This window comes from Ylistrum balloti, unplaced genomic scaffold (genome assembly GCF_031769215.1).
Source record: "Ylistrum balloti isolate Yb309-2 unplaced genomic scaffold, AGI_CSIRO_Ybal_v1 Utg370010, whole genome shotgun sequence".
In the NCBI taxonomy this organism is placed as follows: Eukaryota; Metazoa; Mollusca; class Bivalvia; order Pectinida; family Pectinidae; genus Ylistrum; species Ylistrum balloti.
Window position 1 is genome coordinate 999,787 of NW_026782083.1, and position 21,412 is coordinate 1,021,198.

The 21,412-nt window shown below is 35.8% G+C and overlaps 2 protein-coding genes across 2 annotated transcripts; both read left to right on the forward strand.

Moving 5' to 3' along the window:
- Positions 1-1,836: 1,836 nt before the first annotated feature.
- On the forward strand, positions 1,837-9,211 carry LOC132548440 (sulfotransferase 1B1-like). The gene is made up of 6 exons (XM_060212305.1): positions 1,837-1,907; positions 4,778-4,940; positions 6,300-6,650; positions 7,237-7,340; positions 7,569-7,752; positions 8,336-9,211. Exons 2-6 carry the CDS (start codon positions 4,787-4,789, stop codon positions 8,458-8,460), a joined length of 918 nt encoding a protein of 305 aa, XP_060068288.1. The 5' UTR covers positions 1,837-1,907; positions 4,778-4,786; the 3' UTR covers positions 8,461-9,211.
- A 2,144-nt stretch (positions 9,212-11,355) lies between these two features.
- On the forward strand, positions 11,356-20,642 carry LOC132548455 (sulfotransferase 1B1-like). Its single transcript, XM_060212322.1, has 5 exons — positions 11,356-11,509; positions 16,723-17,073; positions 18,140-18,243; positions 19,924-20,107; positions 20,533-20,642. Exons 1-5 carry the CDS (start codon positions 11,356-11,358, stop codon positions 20,640-20,642), a joined length of 903 nt encoding a protein of 300 aa, XP_060068305.1.
- The last annotated feature ends 770 nt before the right edge of the window (positions 20,643-21,412 follow it).

Here is a 21,412-nt window from a genome sequence, read left to right on the forward strand (position 1 = left end):
TCCTGGTTCTCCCTGACGAGAGATAACAGCGGCGATATTTCAGGATTTTTTTTCCTTTTTGTTTGGGTTGTCTTACGCTTCTCATGTTTGAATGACTTTGAACAATAAAAATACCGGGTACATGTATGCTATATAAAACAGTACGTGTTCGGATATAGATGACTTATTCATCTAAGTGAATCATAATATCACGTGATTATCCCTCGTACGTTCATACGTGTGAAATTGAAAGCAAGCGGTCTACACACATCTGCTATTGGAAATCACGAATTAATCGATATCTATTAATTATAGTATAGCATGGCTTTTCTACGTATATCTGTATGTTATAAATACTACATATAATGAACAGACAGGTACATCAGTGTAATATGATATACAAAGTACATACTTTTCTCCATATTCAATAATATACAGGTGCGCGAGTTGACCCAAGCTAAGTACGGAAACACCATAGAGTCATCACAAAAAACATCATCACAAAAAATCTTTCGATGACGTAATATTACGGTATTCTTAGCCCATCATCATGAAATGACGCCTTTTGTCCATGGTCCGCTCGTCCAAATCTTGCCCAAATATTTTATTTTATTCCAAATATTGGTCCAGGAGAACAGCTTCCGATTCAAGACGAATGTGTAATACATGGAGATAAGATTTGTTCATATCATTATCCTCTTTTAACACCATATATTAGACCAGACATAAACCGGAAACCAGTTCACCTTCAGCAATCTTCAAGGAAATTCAACAGATTACTTAGTATGTTCACAGTAAATGTTGAACACGTAATCAGAGAACTTAAATTATACAGAACAAGAGGTATGTTTTGACGCAATTCATGCTATGAGATTCGTCAGACATAAGACATTTGTACTGCATAAGACAGACAGACAGACAGACAGACAGACAGACAGACAGACAGACTCTTTACTTCCTCTGTATAGGGATTTCAAAATAACACTAAACAATAGACACGAAATTTACAAGGTCCAACTTGAAAATCGATCAGAACAGTCAAATTATGTCTGGTCACCTTCAATTCAAAGCCTTGAGTTCATGTCAGAGAACAGCAAATCAACTCCCTCTGCAACAACCAGCATCAAACTCTCCCTCTCGTCATCAGCCACCTTGACGCCCGCACGACTTCCCAACAGAAAATCCGTTTGGTGGATATCCTCAAGAAATCAAAAGTTTAGTCTCTGACATTTACATGATTTACCACCTTATCACGAAAAACATCGCATGATGCGAACAATATCAATTGCAGTTTTCTCACGAAGTCTAAATGTGACCTGTTCAACTTAATTTATCACTGATAATAACATAAGACCTGCTAATTTCTAGGTATATTGAGATATTTTAGCACACAGGCTCAGGGTTGGATTAGGACCCAGTGGTACCATTTTTATTCGACTTTAGAAGAGAGATCATGTTTCCATTTATCATAATACCAATACGACACAACATTTTAGATAAAAAAATTTCCATGAATTCTTTAGATATAAAACATCGTCTGTAACTTGCTCATAAAAACTATCTAAATTTTTTTTTTTTTTTTGTTACTTGATAAACGTCCGGGATAAAACCAGAGACGTATGTAACACATTCTGTTTAAGCGTGGCACCATACATAAAGCTACAATGCCTAACGATGAATATCGAGTACCACACACAATACTTTCTCGCTTGCGGAAAGTGCCGGGGGTTCCCGATTGGTAACGCACAAGGTGACGTAGCACATAATCCATCAGGCCCATACACTGCAAAGTTACCGCGGTAGACGATCTTCACGGGCTGCCAGCACATCGCCTGTAACTGTATCTCAAACTCACATTTACTTGGTCAATCACTACGTGTATTGATTTCACAATTCACACCGTATATGATCCTGGCGTAATAACAGACGTGAGTATATTCTTACTCGTTAAGAGATCTAACCCATTGCATACCAACGCCGGTAAGTGAATTGAGTGTCGTTTTTACAGGTCAACTATGCCTTCATCGTCTTTCAGGTTGTAAATGAATCTCGGCCCCCGTGTAGATAGTAGTAGTAGCTGCCCATGTGAATTCTTTCTCACCAAGCTGAACAGTGCGATTGAGTTTCAATCTCTGTCAGCTTAGTGTTTATTGCATAGCCTTACCTTTTCAGGGTTATGCCGCCACTTGCATGAATATCTTTGTACAATGATTATTTTTGAAGATGGCTCATGGAAGTGGCCAGAACCATGGTAACGTCCGCTAGAAGAACACATGGAACATGTACATTTCCTACTTTCATTTCGTTTAACTAAGATCGGTTCATATTTATCATCAGCGATCCAACGTAGTTGTGCCTGTAATGTTTATATGTATGTCGTTCATGTGCTTTCACATCTTAAATGTTTTAATTTGTCACCGTATTTTAAATATTTATTTATAACAATAAATTGTGAAGTTAAATCCTTACTGTTTCACTTCGTTATATTTATCCCGCAACATACAATGTACGCTTGTCCGTGTTTGTAGTACTTTTACGCGTGGAACTGGAGATATCTATCACATAATGTGTTAGTACAAAGGGACGGGAAACATTTTATATATTACACCCTGTGTTAGTACAAAGGGACGGGAAACATTTTATATAACACACTGTGTTAGTACAAAGGGACGGGAAACATTTTATATATTACACACTGTTAGTACAAAGGGACGGGAAACATTTTATATAACACACTGTGTTAGTACAAAGGGACGGGAAACATTTTATATATTACAAACTGTTAGTACAAAGGGACGGGAAACATTTTTTATATTACACCCTGTGTTAGTACAAAGGGACGGGAAACATTTTATATTACACACTGTTAGTACAAAGGGACGGGAAACATTTTTTATATTACACCCTGTGTTAGTACAAAGGGACGGGAAACATTTTATATATTACGTACTGTGTTAGTACAAAGGGACGGGAAACATTTTATATATTACGTACTGTGTTAGTACAAAGGGACGGGAAACATTTTTATATGACACACTGTGTTAGTACAAAGGGACGGGAAACATTTTTTTATATTACACCCTGTGTTCGTACAAAGGGACGGGAAACATTTTATATATTACGTACTGTGTTAGTACAAAGGGACGGGAAACATTTTTTTATATTACACCCTGTGTTCGTACAAAGGGACGGGAAACATTTTATATATTACGTACTGTGTTAGTACAAAGGGACGGGAAACATTTTTTTATATTACACCCTGTGTTCGTACAGAGAGACGGGAAACATTTTATATATTACGTACTGTGTTAGTACAAAGGGACGGGAAACATTTTTTTATATTACACCCTGTGTTCTTACAAAGGGACGGGAAACATTTTATATATTACGTACTGTGTTAGTACAAAGGGACAAGAAACATTTTTTATAACACAATGTGTTCGTACAAAGGGACGGGAAACATTTTATATATTACGTACTGTGTTAGTACAAAGGGACAAGAAACATTTTTTATAACACAATGTGTTAGTACAAAGGGACGGGAAACATTTTATATATTACGTACTGTGTTAGTACAAAGGGACGGGAAACATTTTTTTATATTACACCCTGTGTTCTTACAAAGGGACGGGAAACATTTTATATATTACGTACTGTGTTAGTACAAAGGGACAGGAAACATTTTTTATAACACAATGTGTTAGTACAAAGGGACGGGAAACATTTTTTATATTACGTACTGTGTTAGTACAAAGGGACAAGAAACATTTTTTTATAACACAATGTGTTAGTACAAAGGGACGGGAAACATTTTTTATATTACACCCTGTGTTAGTACAAAGGGACGGGAAACATTTTTTATATTACACCCTGTGTTAGTACAAAGGGACGGGAAACATTTTATATATTACGTACTGTGTTAGTACAAAGGGACAAGAAACATTTTTTATAACACAATGTGTTAGTACAAAGGGACGGGAAACATTTTTTATATTACGTACTGTGTTCTTACAAAGGGACAAGAAACATTTTGTGTTATAACACACATGTGTTAGTACAAAGGGAAACATTTTTTATATTACACCCTGTGTTAGTACGAAACATTTTTTATATTACACACTGTGTTAGTACAAAGGGACGGGAAACATTTTTTATAACACAATGTGTTAGTACAAAGGGACGGGAAACATTTTTTATATTACACACTGTGTTAGTACAAAGGGACGGGAAACATTTTTATAACACAATGTGTTAGTACAAAGGGACGGGAAACATTTTAATTTTTATTTTAAGGTAGTATAGTTATGGCTTAGAAATTTATGATGTGAGTGTATCTATTAACTGTCACGGAAGTAGTTATATTAGGAACAGTCACTTCAGTACCGAATCAAGACTGATATGTTAAAAACATAGGTTAATGAAGAAGGGATGTTTCTACATATAAATGGAAAATTTACAAAAGGAAATCGGAATTATCATACTTGGTGGAAAATGTCCCTGTTGGTTTCGTTGTAAGAAATGAATAAGGTATGCGGCTAATAAAAACGAGTTTGTTGTGTCCCTGGTTCCCAATCATGGTGAGTATATACGAAAGACATAGTCAACTTATTATTATCTAAAGCAGAGACGTATCTATATCATTACACGTCCATGTTTAAGGACAAGATCTAATCAATATACCTGAATTGAAATGGAAAAAATAATACGTGGAAATTAGTCCATCTACTTGCATCTGCAGAGGTGTAACAAAAAAAGTTCATATTACCACGGCAGTTTAACAATGTCTTTTTTCTTCTAGGCGTTTAAAATGTCGTACATCCCGGAAAGATTCCCAAGATACAAGGATTATGCTCTCCCACCATTTCCACCACTGAAAGGCAACATTTCTGGACATTTAGACAAAATTAAGGACTTCGAATCGCGAGATTCAGATATTTTCATCTGTACTTTTCCAAAGTCAGGTACTCACATTGTTTGCTATTCCTTATCTTACGATGAATCGCCCACCTTATGTGGGTCATCTTTACTAATTCATGAAATGTTAACTTCTAAAGTAAAATAAACGTATTAATAAATCGTTACAAGTTCATTTATATCAATAATAAACTCGTTAATTTTGATTATTTGATTGTCTTCCAGTGATCAATACACTGGTCAATAAAGTGGTCAATATTGTGGTAATTTACTTGTGGTTAATATTTAGGTCAATATAGTGGTATCTAGATATCGTTCTAGTGGTTAATATTGGGGTCAAAATAGTGGTATCTAGATATCGTTCTAGTGGTCAATATTTAGGTCAATATAGTGATATCTAGATATCGTTCTAGTGGTTAATATTGGGGTCAATATAGTGGTATCTAGATATAGTTCTAGTGGTTAATATTGGGGTTAATTTAGTGGTATCTAGATATCGTTCTAGTGGTTAATATTGGAGTTAATTTAGTGGTATCTAGATATCGTTCTAGTGGTTAATATTTAGGTCAATATAGTGGTATCTAGATATCGTTCTAGTGGTTAATATTGGGGTTAATTTAGTGGTATCTAGATATCGTTCTAGTGGTTAATATTGGAGTCAATACAGTGGTATCTAGATATCGTTCTAGTGGTCAATATTGGGGTTAATTTAGTGGTATCTAGATATCATTCTAGTGGTTAATATTGGGGTTAATTTAGTGGTATCTAGATATAGTTCTAGTGGCTAATATTGGGGTCAATATAGCGGTTATCTAGCGCTGAACCTAGAGGTTAACACAGAGAACTCTATTGATCAATATAGAGGTATTTCTTTATCGGTCTAGTGCTTAATATGAGGTCAGTTTATTTGTCATCTTGTGGTGAATCTATAGGTCAATAGAGAGATCTCTTTTGATCAGTACAGTCATCTCAGGTGGTCACAATACTGGTCTCTAGAGGTCACTTTGGTTGTTCTAGTGGTCACTCAGTGGTTTGTCTGCCAGCTATCGCCGACCTCTTGCATTTGCAGGCATCTAAAATATACATGCATCCGTCATCCATAATTATCTCAAGTGAAATATTGACAAATGATTTATCTTTAAAATGTGAACACTTCGAATTTAGAAGCACTTTTATAACAGTTCATGACATAATTTTATCCAGAAATATTTTTCACCGAAGATGTATTGTCATTGATCGGCTATAGAACACAATGGAATGATACACAGTTTACCACGACGACCGCATTGAACTTATAGGAATGTAATGTGAGAATGTGACAGACTCACAACGTTGCTATATATGATAAAAATATAGCTTCTTATTATTCATTAATCTCTCCAAAATGTTTTTATGTTTCTTTTTAGGGACAAACTGGATCAATGAAATCGTCAGTATGATCAGTAAAGGTCGGTCAGAATATAGCGAAGTGTATAAAAATACCGCTATGTTGGAAGCCCTTCCTAGTTTTGGAGCTCTCCATGATGTTCCAGAAAGTACTACACGAATCATAAACTCTCATTTGCCGTTTGCGGACCTCCCATCGAAGCATATACAGAATGGATACAAAGTTGTCCATTTTCTTCGTAATCCTAAAGATGTTGCTGTGTCGTTTTACAACCACCTGACTAATATAAAGGACTTCACGACAATGCAAGCACCGAAAGACTACCCAGCCAGTTGGCCTCTATATATAGAACATTACTGCCGAGGAGAAGGTGAGGAACCTGTGTATTTAATCAAGTTTTGTCCTCTTTTGTGTTTTGATGATTGATAGACATTTATATTGACCAAGCTTTATTTCCCACAATCCCCTGGAAAGTTTCAACACTTTAAATCCTTGGCATCACCAACAAATTCTATAAGGACGAAACCGCTGTATGATGCAGTTTCAATTTAAGTATACTATATCTAAATGTATTGAATGGTGTTTTTCACTCTAGTGTCTTTTTGTACAACCCTTTAAGATAACATTTATCTTCTGTGAAAGGAAAGTCAAGGTTCAGGATGATTCCATGCTTAAAAAGCTACTGGGTTAGAAGTTCTCTCTCGGACTCCAATTCAATAAAACTAGGACACTTGTTACATAATAGTCTTATACACTGGAAGTGGTCAGAGGAGAGGGATGGTGTATGACACAGACAACGAAAATCACATTTCTATTTAATCAAAAGATCTGTTTCATTGATTTTTTGCAATAATGTCATCTACAATCACTAGATGCTTGGAACAAAAGACAAATAGCAGAGTAGTAATAATAGAAGTAGGCCAAATAGCCACTGGCTTTATCCTTGTCTTTTTTAGAATTTTACGGGGGTTGGTTCAACTATGAAAAAGGTTTCGAGAAAGCAAAGGAAACCGGTGAATTATCTAATGTATTCACAGCCCATTATGAACAACTGAAACAGGTAAGATTTTTTATCATAACTACGGAATCGAATGTGTCGTTCGTCACAGCTCAGGCGATGATTAGAGCGTGACGTTAATTCAATAAAGACATGTGACATAAACGTTATTTTAGAATGTGATTTATACTGTGGGTCTCTTGTAATGTAAATTTGATTACATTTAATCTAACCCTATGCACTCCTTTATAGTATAACTACTTCATAAAGATGACTTAATATAATTTGTAGGATCCATTACCCGTACTAAGAGCCCTGGCCAATTTCCTTGGTGTGAAGGCCACAGATGAACTGCTGGAGGACATCAACGAACGATGCTCGTTTGATAAAATGTCAACAGTCGGTGCTTCAGAGAAAGACGATTCTGTTATCAAAGCGATGTCGGTTACAGGAAAAAATTTCATCTTCCGGAAAGGTTTGAGAAATCATATTCAATTTGTAAATGCTCTGGACTTTTGTCTCTGCTTTGCTTAAAACGCATCTATTATTAAAAGTTAAATATATACATAGCAAGAGATGATAATATGGTTACGACATTAGAAGGTTCAGACGCTAACATCAATGTTATTGTTTAATGTTAGTTTATAGAGACATATCTAAGTTGTCATATCCTTGTTTAACAAGTAGAATTAACACCTGACATTCCAAAACTATCTGTGCAACATACAGCATAACAAGATACAGAATCACTCGTCATCCGACATTCTACATACAGGATTCGGGAGTGTTGTTCAAACACAAACGTACTTCAGCTTTCGGAATACAATGTGGTGTGACTAGTCATACGATATCAAACCAGAAGGTGTTAATTGGTAATCGCCAGTGGTTGACGATGCATTTGTGTGGAAATATATACGTTGTCTGAGACTACGTGAAATTTTAGTTAAATTAACTCAAACTGTCATTTTCCTCTATTTTGTCATTTTATTGATTTTTTAAAAAAAAATTATTTATTTTTATTTATTTATTTATTTATTTATTTATTTATGTCTTTTCAGGACAAGTAGGAGATTGGAAAAACTGGTTTACAGTGGCACAGAATGAAGCTTTTGACAGGCTTATAGAAACTAATATGAAAGACTCAAAATTGAAATTTAGATACGAATATATCGTGAAAGACTGATAAAATATGATTTAGACAGATAGCTGTTCCAATAAGTTCGTAGTACCAATCCATTGGTGGAATACCTTTGAGAGTTCTTTCCGGATTTTTTTTTTTATTATTTTTTAATTATCAGTCTTCATTAGTAAAATGTAGTAACCTTCAAAGACAGGGGGAAAATCTTCATCAAGAAGATGAAATATTGTTTAAAAACATTAAAAAAAGACAAATAGAATAGGCTAGCGTCGCTTTTCCATACAGCATAACATACAATATCGCGAAAAATATCAAAACTGCATCATTCAGCTTTTTCTTTCTTGCGGACAGTGATTGTTCAGTAATTCTAAGGGCCTAAGCGGGGAAATACGGGAGGCAATTGGGGAAAATCAAATGTAATCGAAACATTTTTCAAACATATGAAAATGATTATTTAAACATACAACATTAATCATGTTCGTGTTAAATAATCAGATGGTGAATAATATTATTAAAATGACGTTTTCCGAGTCTATTCATAGATAAAAGGCATATAACTAACTCATTTTCTAGTAGTCAGAATATAATCATATTAAAATGGCGTGTGGACACGTTTTCCTGAGTCTATTCATAGCTAAGAGGTATATCATTAAGTCATTCTCCATTAGCCAGAATATAATAATATCATTAAAATGACGTGAGGACACGTTACCTGAATCTCCTCATAGACAAAAGGCATATCATTAAGTCATTCTCCATTAGTCAGAATAGTGTGTGAACTGGACATTACATTAAATTTTCTCCACAAATGGCATTACTTGTGTGTTGATTTTGATGAACTCAAAAGAGTTTTTGGCCAAACTTGAATATCCTCTCTTTCGAATCCAGTCTTTTATAGGAATATTCATTTGTCCATGTTGTTAATTAGCACACCCTGCACCAAATACCAACCCGGTGGTAAACTCAACAGAACCAGAAATGAAGGAAGCTTGGAGTCCGCTACATCAGTTGCATACCGTGGTCCTTTCTTTCGAAGAAACAAATAGGAACACTTTTACACCGAATTGTATGAAAGACTTGAAGATGTCGTTCCCTAGCAGGAATTTCTAAATAGCAATATTCCTGCTTTCACAACAAAAGACATTTACATGCTGTAGTTGATTGGATACGCAAGGGTTTGTTCCCAATATAAGCTTTTCTTGCAAAAGTGACGACAACTGACAAATTGAGAGATGCAGGATGATGAAGATTATGGAGAAGTTTAATGGTCGTGTCATAATGATCTAATTGTGAATATGTATTGTGTGGCATGAAGTTTTCTATGCGCGTGACGGTTTCGTTGTTGATGACTTTCTTATCGGACACGAAAAAAGTTGACAAAAACATCATAATGACGACCATTAAAAGTTCTCACATTCTCAATTAATCTGTATCCCTCTTTTTGTTTATGTGTGTATGTTTTGGGGATCGCCTAAGACTGCAAGCTTACGCGAATAAAATCTAGGACCACCTAGCGCTACGACAACGATGATAAAATCATTCAACACAAAAATCAACTTCTCTTCGGCTCAAAAATTGTGGGAAGGAAATGGAGGATTTCACGTCAAAAGTAGAGGATGAGACCCATTGCTAACTTTCTTTGGGAAGGTATTGTTTAACTTAAAGATGAAGTTAAGCTGATAATGCAGAAATCAAATATTTCTAAATAACCCGATCATACCAATTCAATGTTTTACTACAACACTACACGAACATACCGACGGTTTGTTAAACGCCAGTGGTTCCATACGACTAGACGCTGTCGCTTAGTTTAGCAAGAGAAAACGGCAAATGTAGCATATCTACCAAGTGCTTACAAAGTAATCAGGCTTAGTATTACAACAGTAAGGAGTGCTACTTGTGGGAGAGACTCTCGTCCTCACATAAACGATGTAATTTATTTATATTGGGTGTTGTGCCCCTTATAGTACGTCAAAACGCTTGACTTTTATTTCTCAACATGGTGAGAAAGTTGACCGATGCACACACTTATATCGATACACATTACATCATTTGCATTTTACATGTTTTTAGGGGGCCTGTGATTAAAGTAAGAATTAACACTACGAAAATGTCAATCATTCCTCTGTTACCCGAATGATTGACTTGTGAATAGGTTAGCGCAATAAAACGTACAAGAATTACGTCATTTTAGCTACGACGTGCTGGTGTCTCCGTAGTACATCTGCGGTTACATTGTAGGACAGTGTTAACACACCGTCCTAATTTATCACACTTCTAGTCGTTATATAACTGTCATCATAAAACAACTTATCATAATGCTGATCCGAACTTTACCAGATAAAGGTAAGACTAATGTTTTATTTCATGAATCTTTATTCGTAACCCTGCAGCATGTCACGCGTCTAATTCCTGTGAATACTTTTATTATTCAGAATATACACGTGCTTTTCATCGGCATTTAATATGCTTCTATATTGAAAGTGAGTTTTCAAGTTAATGCCCTTATTTTATGCAAGTTAAGATATCACTGAAAAATTACCCATCTATCATTACCTACACAGTAAAACAGTCTTGCAAAATATCTGACAAGGAAAATAAATATAAAAATGACTCCTTGACAGTTTCAGCCATATTTGATTTATTTGTCTTTGGTTGATCACTAGCGTCACCGCATGCGATTCTATGTTCTAAATAATGACCCGGTTACAATTGAATAAGTATTCATGTATTATCCGTTTCAATTATTTTGTTCTACAACATTTCAGAGAAAGTTGAGAAATGTCGAAATTACAAGATCCTTGAACCGTAAATTTGAAACAAAACAATTTTTAGTTTGTTCATAAGTTACTGGATGCAGTTTGCTGGCGTCTTTCAACTCATTTCCCCTTGTATCAACTATGGATTAAAAGAAAATGTTTTTTGCTACAGACGTTAGAGATGCCCTACATACCAGAACGATTCCCTCGTTACAAGGACTATGTTCTCCCGCCATTTCCTTCCCTGACATGTGGTCTATCGGAACAGCTTGACAAAATCAAAAACTTCGAATCGCGGGAATCGGATATACTCATTTGCACGTTCCCAAAATCAGGTAAAGTCAGTTTTATCAAACATTGACTTAATATTACAATTCGATAAAACATCTCTCTTAATGAAAGAAATAGCAATTTGTATCAAACATTTCTTCATACGACATCAACTGACAACAATATACTTACGATGAGTATACATGCAACATTTATCATAGAACATATGACGAAATACAATGTATTAGATTTCCAATTCCATTAATTGTGGGCCATTTTTGTGGTCACGACAGACGCCGTTAAATATTTTACTTTACAGTGTAATTGTGTGTCGCTGCTTCATGGCTGATACATCAATCAATCTCTATACTGCGTAACACGCTCGAAATCAACACAAACAGCATCAACATCAATTTTCAAGGTCAAATCTAATAGTTGATATATATATAGTAAATAATTGAAAGTCACCAAATAAGTAATGTGAATTACCCTGGAAACAATAGTAAAATACCTAAGTGGTTATGATGCCGCTTGTCGCCACCGCGTTACCATGGAATCAGCTGAGGTCATAATCCGCACTCAGTAACATTGCTGAACAACATGTCTCCTAGTTAAAATCGTTTTATAGATCGTCTCTTCCTTTTAAGGGATTGACAGGAACTGGCGTTATAAATAAAACAAGGAAACAGGGACAGTATCTTGCTTCGGGGAAAAGAGGGAAGGGGTGGATGGGTCTTGTTAAAAATGTGTTTATTTTGATCAGTAAATTTTAAATTTGACGTAATAGAAGGGAGATAACTCCAGTTCATCTATATCTAAGTAAACAAACACAGTTAAATGGTAATAATTTGAACTATTCAGAAAGGATATATCTTTAACATACAATTTCTAAAACTCTATTTTGTTGGCCTCGACTTATCTTTATTAAATATAATAAGATGATCATTTTGGAAACCATGCTGTTGTTATTATTATCAGAGTGATACTGGACATTCTGTTACTGTGTACCGTGTACCTCTATAACCGTGTACCTATATAACCGTGTACTTATATAACTGTGTACTGATATAACTGTGTACCGTGTACCTATATAACTGTGTACTTATATAACCGTGTACTTATATAACCGTGTACTGATATAACTGTGTACTGATATACCCGTGTACTGATATAACCGTGTACTGATATAACCGTGTACTTATATAACCGTGTACTGATATAACCGTGTACTGATATACCCGTGTACTGATATAACCGTGTACTGATATAACCGTGTACTTATATAATCGTGTACTGATATAAACGTGTACTTATATAACCGTGTACTGATATAACCGTGTACTGATATAACCGTGTACCTATATAACCGTGTACTGATATAACCGTGTACTGATATAACCGTGTACCTATATAACCGTGTACCTATATAACCTATATAACCGTGTACTGATATAACCGTGTACTTATATAATCGTGTACTTATATAATCGTGTACTTATATAACCGTGTACCTCTATAACCGTGTACTGATATAACCGTGTACTGATATAACCGTGTACCTATATAACAGTGTACTTATATAACCGTGTACTGATATAACCGTGTACTTATATAACCGTGTACTGATATAACCGTGTACTGATATAACCGTGTACCTATATAACCGTGTACTGATATAACTGTGTACCTATAAAACCGTGTACTGATATAACCGTGTACCTATATAACCGTGTACTTATATAACCGTATACCTATATAACCTATATAACTGTGTACCTATATAACCGTGTACCTATATAACCGTGTACTGATATAACCGTGTACTGATATAACCGTGTACTGATATAACCGTGTACCTATATAACCGTATACCTGTATAACCTATATAACTGTGTACCTATATAACAGTGTACCTATATAATTATGTACCTATACAACCGTGTACTTATATAACCGTGTACTGATATAACCGTGTACTGATATAAACGTGTACTGATATAACCGTGTACTGATATAACCGTGTACTGATATAACCGTGTACTTATATAATCGTGTACTGATATAACCGTGTACTGATATAACCGTGTACTTATATAACCGTGTACTTATATACCCGTGTACTTATATAACCGTGTACTGATATAACCGTGTACTTATATAACCGTGTACTTATATAACCGTGTACCTATATAACCGTGTACCTATATAACCGTGTACCTATATAACCGTGTACTTATATAACCGTGTACTGATATAACCGTGTACTGATATAACTTGTACTGATATAACCGTGTACCTATATAACCGTGTACTTATATAACCGTGTACTGATATAACCGTGTACTGATATAACTTGTACTTATATAACCGTGTACCTCTATAACCGTGTACTGATATAACCGTGTGCTGATATAACCGTGTACTTATATAACCGTGTACTTATATAACCGTGTACTTATATAACCGTGTACCTATATAACCGTGTACCTCTATAACCGTGTACTGATATACCCGTGTACTGATATAACCGTGTACCTATATAACCGTGTACCTATATAACCGTGTACTTATATAACCGTGTACTTATATAACCGTTTACTTATATAACCGTGTACTTATAAAACCGTGTACCTATATAACCGTGTACCTATATAACCGTGAACCTATATAACCTATATAACCGTGTACTTATGTAACCGTGTACTATATAACTGTGTACTTATATAACAGTGTACTTATATAACCTATATAACCGTATACCTATATAACCGTGTACTGATATAACCGTGTACTTATATAACCGTGTACTTATATAACTGTGTACATAACCTTATACCTATATAACCGTGTACCTATATAACCGTGTACATATATAACCGTGTACTGATATAACCGTGTACATATATAACCGTGTACCTATATAACCGTGTACCTATATAACCGTGTACCTATATAACAGTGTACTTATATAACCTATATAACCGTATACCTATATAACCGTGTACTGATATAACTGTGTACTTATATAACAGTGTACCTATATAACTGTGTACCTATATAACCGTGTACATAACCTTATACCTATATAACCGTGTACCTATATAACTGTGTACCTATATAACAGTGTACTTATATAACCTATATAACCGTATACCTATATAACCGTGTACTGATATAACCGTGTACTTATATAACCGTGTACTTATATAACTGTGTACATAACCTTATACCTATATAACCGTATACCTATATAACCGTGTACTGATATAACCGTGTACTTATATAACCGTGTACTTATATAACTGTGTACCTATATAACAGTGTACATAACCTTATACCTATATAACCGTGTACCTATATAACCGTGTACATATATAACCGTGTACTTATATAACCGTGTACTTATATAACTGTGTACCTATTTAACAGTGTACATAACCTTATACCTATATAACCGTGTACCTATATAACTGTGTACCTATATAACCGTGTACCTATATAGCCGTGTACCTATATAACCGTGTACCTATATAGCCGTGTACCTATATAGCCGTGTACCTATATAACCGTGTACCTATATAGCCGTGTACCTATATAACCGTGTACCTATATAACCGTGTACCTATATAGCCGTGTACCTATATAGCCGTGTACCTATATAACCGTGTACCTATATAACCGTGTACCTATATAACTGTGTACCTATATAACCGTGTACCTATATAACCGTGTACTTATATAACTGTGTACCTATATAACCGGGTACCTATATTACCGTGTACCTATATAACCGTGTACCTATATAACTAATGAAAGTGAATGCGACGTTGCTTGTCAATGTATCTGATCTATAATTATAAAAGAGTTCCTGATTTTGCTAATAATTATCCAGTCTATTTTTTAAATGTGTTTACATTCGGCGTAAGGAAAAATGTTCTTGCGAATATCTAATCTGAAATGTTGTAGAAATATATTCAGTGTCTATGATCTGTTATCTATGTGGTGAAATGAACACGAGAAATGACACATATATATAACTGTGATGTTGTCTATGTGGTGAAATAAACACGAGATATGACACATATATAACTGTGATGTTGTCTATGTGGTGAAATAAACACGAGATATGACATATATATAACTGTGATGTTGTCTATGTGGTGAAATAAACACGAGATATGACATATATATAACTGTGATGTTGTCTGTGTGGTGAAATAAACACGGGATAAGAAGCCAGTACAATGGTATAACCGTATATAGAATTAACACTGAAATGATAACTAATATCTTATCTTACCTTATGTATTCCTAGATATACATGATTTCACGACAAAAAAATGTAATATCAGTCACTTGACAGTTGTTCTAATCTTACACAGCAATGCTTAGTCGATTAGATAAAACGGAATACTCATCGTAATGCGATGTATATTACGACGATCCTATGGACTGAAAGGTAACCCTTTCTACTTCAAATCTAAACAAAACAATGTCAAGATCAAAGCGAAGTCATTCACAGTCACAGATCAATAAATCTACACTCACAGATCATTCCAAACAGCAAAATCATATCATTGACTGAGAAAATTCCAAAAACATTTTCAGATGATGTTAAGGAAGCGATTTGGATACGCCGCAGAGGGCCAGGGCTTAATAGGGACGAGGGGGCGACAGAATCAGACACAGGCTACACACGCATTCTTTTTAAGTGAAAGGGGTAAAATTATAATGAATAAGATTTGTTTTTCGATATCTAATTTTTTTCTGTCCGAAATTAAAAACAAATACATTGTACTTTTAATTTTGATGTAAAATAAACTGATTGTGCATGGAGAGAAAAAAAGGACAAGAAAAGAATTCCGGTATGGAAAAATACTTTCTTTGTTGATAAGATCTATATCAGCAAATTAATTGTTTCTTATGCTTTGTTACAACACGAGAAAGGTTTTCGTTAAGAATGCAATATGCCTTCAGAAAAAAAAGGCTTGAGTTATCATAACGCTACACACACGACCTTGAATTAATGAGGCAAAGTCATACACACACTGTTTAAGGGATTTACATATGTATATGAAACATAATACAGAGCTAAGTAGAGGGCTTCCATAGATTGCCTATTGCCCAAATCCTTTTGTCAGCGAGATCTTGACAATAAGATATTCTGAAATGAGATGATAGCAAATGAAATACAAACCATTATGTAGCGTTATTTGCGCTGGTAAAGACACGTTACAATAGCTACATGTATACATTATTTCTTGTAATATATCCGTAGGAACACACTGGGTTAATGAAGTTGTCAACATGCTTATCAAAGGTAGTGCTGAGTATGGTAACGTTTCCAAAAATACAGTAATGTTGGAAGGAATTGGTAGCTTTGAAGGCCTTGACAACGCCCCGGAAAAATCTACCCGGATCATCAACTCGCATCTTCCCTTGGCAGATCTACCGGAGAAACATATTAAAAATGGATACAAGATTGTACACGTCATTCGAAACCCTAAAGATGTAACCGTGTCGTTTTATAACCATTTGTGTAATGTGAAGAACGGAGAGACGTTGGAGCTACCTACCGACTACCCCATCAGCTGGAACCTGTTTGTACAACACTACTGTCGGGGAGAAGGTCAGTAGTCTACATAGTTATAGTACTAATCCTGTTCCATTCCATTCATTAATTACCACCTACTTGTATACTAACGCTTGTATCTATATGTGTTCATAAAGACTATGAAAAGACAATGTTTCCAAACACATATGGAAATGTCAACAGACTCCTAGTTCAAACTCTAATTCGATGAAAAATAGCAAAATATGAACTTGTGAACATATTGTATAACATATCTTCACGGCGCTTGAGTTTAATATTTTCTTTTAACTGCATAAGAAGTGATGCATGATATGTGTCAATGATTGATGGCCCCTTTTGCAGATAATCCACCATCAGAATACCATCAGCACCTCAGAAAAAACGAGGGCATAACATTCCCAGCTGATGGAACTGTCTTTGCCTTAACCTTTCTAGCTGATGGTCGGGGAGGGGGGTTCCAGGGTGCGTGCAGGATCTGCCTCTGAAATGTTCAGTTTCGCACGCACCAAAATCCGCCCGGTGTGATTATGGTCAACTGTCTGAAGTTTTGGTACCCAATGGGCTGAGAACTTTCTCATTGCAAGAATGGAATGCACCCTTTCTTGTGAAATCCCAACTGCACTGGCTATAAATCTCTGTGCAACTCGCCCGTCAGCCATTACAATATCATGACCTTTATTGGTCATTTCTGGGGTTGTAACAGTGACAGACCTTCCAAGACGGGCGTCATCCCCTAGTCTCTGCATGCCACGCTTAAATTCCGCCACCCACCTTTTTACTGTAGCATATGAAGGGGCATCATTCCCTAGTGTTGCTACCATATCAGTATCAATATCCTTAGGTTCTAAACATTTCTTTTGCTAATATCGAATCACTGCTCTCTCACCAAATTTTCCTGTTTTGCAAAAATCACTTTCCTTGTTTACTCCAGAGTGCTAATTCTACGACATAAACTGACCAAATGACATCAGTCTTCAGGTACACAGCCTTAAATAGTCAGGGAATAGTAGAGCTGAAAAAGGACATCCCTGCTTAACTTCTTCCAAACATGGCTCACAATTTATCGATCAGTCCTCGTAAATTAGAACGCTTCCTGTTTCAGAACTCTACGGAGGTTGGTTCAAGTATGAAAAGACCTTCGAAAAGGCCAAGGAGAACGGCGAGTTATCTGATGTATTTACCCTGCATTATGAACAACTGAAACGGGTAAGTAACGCTTGAAACTTAGACTCAATGTATGAGTATGGGGGATGAAATAGATGACTTAGACTCAATGTATGAGTATGATGGGATGAAATAGATGACTTCAACTCAATGTATGAGTATGGGGGATGAAATAGGTGACTTCAACTCAATGTATGAGTATGGGGGATGAAATAGATGACTTAGACTCAATGTATGAGTATGATGGGATGAAATAGATAACTTCAACTCAATGTATGAGTATGGGGGATGAAATAGGTGACTTCAACTCAATGTATGAGTATGGGGGATGAAATAGATGACTTCAACACAATGTATGAGTATGGGGGATGAAATAGGTAACTTCAACTCAATGTATGAGTATGGGGGATGAAATAGGTGACTTCAACTCAATGTATGAGTATGGGGGATGAAATAGGTGACTTCAACTCAATGTATGAGTATGGGGGATGAAATAGGTGACTTCAACTCAATGTATGAGTATGGGGGATGAAATAGGTGACTTCAACTCAATGTATGAGTATGGGGGATGAAATAGGTAACTTCAACTCAATGTATGAGTATGGGGGATGAAATAGGTGACTTCAACTCAATGTATGAGTATGGGGGATGAAATAGGTGACTTCAACTCAATGTATGAGTATGGGGGATGAAATAGGTGACTTCAACTCAATGTATGAGTATGGGGGATGAAATAGGTGACTTCAACTCAATGTATGAGTATGGGGGATGAAATAGGTGACTTCAACTCAATGTATGAGTATGATGGATGAAATAGATGACTTCAACTCAATGTATGAGTATGATGGGATGAAATAGGTGACTTCAACTCAATGTATGAGTATGGGGGATGAAATAGGTAACTTCAACTCAATGTATGAGTATGGGGGATGAAATAGGTGACTTCAACTCAATGTATGAGTATGGGGGATGAAATAGGTGACTTCAACTCAATGTATGAGTATGGGGGAGGGGGAATGAAATAGGTGACTAGGACTCTATGTATAGGTATGAGTATGGGGGCGGATGACATCTTATATTTCTGAAGTAGAATAATTGTAAATGAATAGGTTTGTGGAAACGTGAGACTTGTCACGACTCAAACAGGAGTGTATTGATTTAATATAGAAACACAGACGTGTATGTTTATGGAAGAGCTTGAAGATGACTGTGAGATATTTCACAGTAGGGGTGTCATTATCAGCACAACATTTGGGTAGGTAAATTCAAGGATTGGTAAGTGACATTTAATTGTTGAAGTAAGGATGTACTTTAAACACATACTGCTTACATTTACATTAATTGTGAAAAAAATAACGTCAGCTGGTCTTTACTTAACATGAGGGGTGTCACTGCGGAAAGAAACAGTAGTGCCAGGGGAACCCAGGACGTCGGGGCAGGTGACGCCATATTTGTTCAAGTCTGTTAAGGAAATCAAATATCTGGATGTCCAGAAGAAAGGCAGTTGTGTTACACCTGGCTGCAAAATCAGACATTCTCTTATATATTCTCGTTTTAAATGAAAATCTCGAAATCTTTGACACACCAATATATAGCTATATGCTATTAACATTAACATACTCTCTGCAGACGTGTTTATTATCTAAGGTATTTTATCAGGATACGTGTCAGTTTTTTTTTATGATTGTAATCCCTTTGTTGTACCTGTATTCCTGTATTTAGGAACCCTTGCCCATCCTGAAATCCCTGGCGGCGTTCCTTTGCGTGGAGGCATCAGATGAACTACTGGAGGATATCAATGACAAATGTTCGTTTGATAAGATGTCAACAGTTGGTGAAGCAAACCGAGATAATGCTGCTGTTAAAAAAATGTCGGTCACAGGAAAAAACTTCATATATCGCAAAGGTGTGTGTAAACAATTTCATTAAATTCTTCCGTCATCAATCTTAGATTGTTCTTATCTATAACATAAACGTAAGGACAATCACGTGTGTTATAACATTAAATTTAAGTATGATCGATCAATGGCGGTCACGGACTAAAGATGGTAGTCATCAGATGTGTGATTGTGACACATACAACAGAAATATATCGTATGGTAACATATCATCCGTGTATTTTATTGGAAACTATCGCGAATAAACTATTTATATCTTGTCAAATGAAAGTGCGGCAGTTCGACTAATCTAGACTTGATTATCTTTATCTCCTTGTGGTATACACAGTATATTGTATTGTACCAAAATAGGCTGGTTCAATCCTAAAAATAGGTTAACATAAAACTTTTATTTCTCCTTTTAATAATTTCTGATCATATGTTGTTATTTCAGGACAAATAGGAGACTGGAAAAACTGGTTTACGGTGGCACAGAATGAAGCTTTTGACTTGCTTATTGAGACAGAAATGAAAGACTCGAAATTAAAATTTACCTATCAGTGACTTGAAGATCTTTCAGTAAAGGACATTGATTTTTAAATTATCATTATCATCCCTCAGCAATCAAGGAGAATAAAATATGAAAACATTTTAATAAAATTCAGTAAAACGAGACCGTGTGTTGTTGTTATTATCTAATATGTTAATGTTTCTGTGTGGTTGGGTGGGGCAGTGGTAGTAGTAACACATTTACTTTTCACCGACGTCCGAGGTTCGATTCCCTGACGTGAAGGACATGAGGATCACTGTCATGACCATGTAGATTTTTCCCTAGGTACTCCTGTTTCCTTCTACAATAGCCCCCGCCCCCCCCCCCCCGCCCTCCTCCCCCAACCCGGCCCCACCCACCCCCTCTCCCCATCCCCTTTCTCCCTCCCGAGCTCCCATCCGGTGATACATGATCATGTTGTCTGAAAGGAGTTTAGCATATAAATTTATAAGTGAGGTTAATGTATATTAATAAATATACAAGTCTATGGATGTACATCTCTATGTCTATGGATATGCAAATATTCACGTGACATGAGCAGGAGAAAAGCAAATAAAACTATCGTATTTTCACCGTCACTTTATTGTCTAGTAAAAAGTAAGAATTACACATTCAACCGAAACACAAAAGTGACTCGGTGTCTGTTAGATATCTCACAAGTTGATTCTAATTGGGGTTTGAACAGTGTTAATGCACTTTATTATGATTAAAGTATTTAATTGCTCCAGTCAGGCAAGCTGTTCGAATATGTTCTGTAAGGTGTGTCCAAAGCACATGTATATGT

Excerpts from the sequence above, each read along its gene's own strand:
- LOC132548440 (XM_060212305.1), top strand. The coding sequence starts at position 4,787 with ATGTCGTACATCCCGGAAAGATTCCCAAGATACAAGGATTATGCTCTC. Across the intron at positions 6,651-7,236 it reads ACATTACTGCCGAGGAGAAG|AATTTTACGGGGGTTGGTTC; the intron begins GTGAGGAACCTG and ends TGTCTTTTTTAG. Across the intron at positions 7,341-7,568 it reads ATTATGAACAACTGAAACAG|GATCCATTACCCGTACTAAG; the intron begins GTAAGATTTTTT and ends TATAATTTGTAG.
- LOC132548455 (XM_060212322.1), top strand. The coding sequence starts at position 11,356 with ATGCCCTACATACCAGAACGATTCCCTCGTTACAAGGACTATGTTCTC. Across the intron at positions 17,074-18,139 it reads ACACTACTGTCGGGGAGAAG|AACTCTACGGAGGTTGGTTC; the intron begins GTCAGTAGTCTA and ends TTCCTGTTTCAG. Across the intron at positions 20,108-20,532 it reads AAACTTCATATATCGCAAAG|GACAAATAGGAGACTGGAAA; the intron begins GTGTGTGTAAAC and ends TTGTTATTTCAG.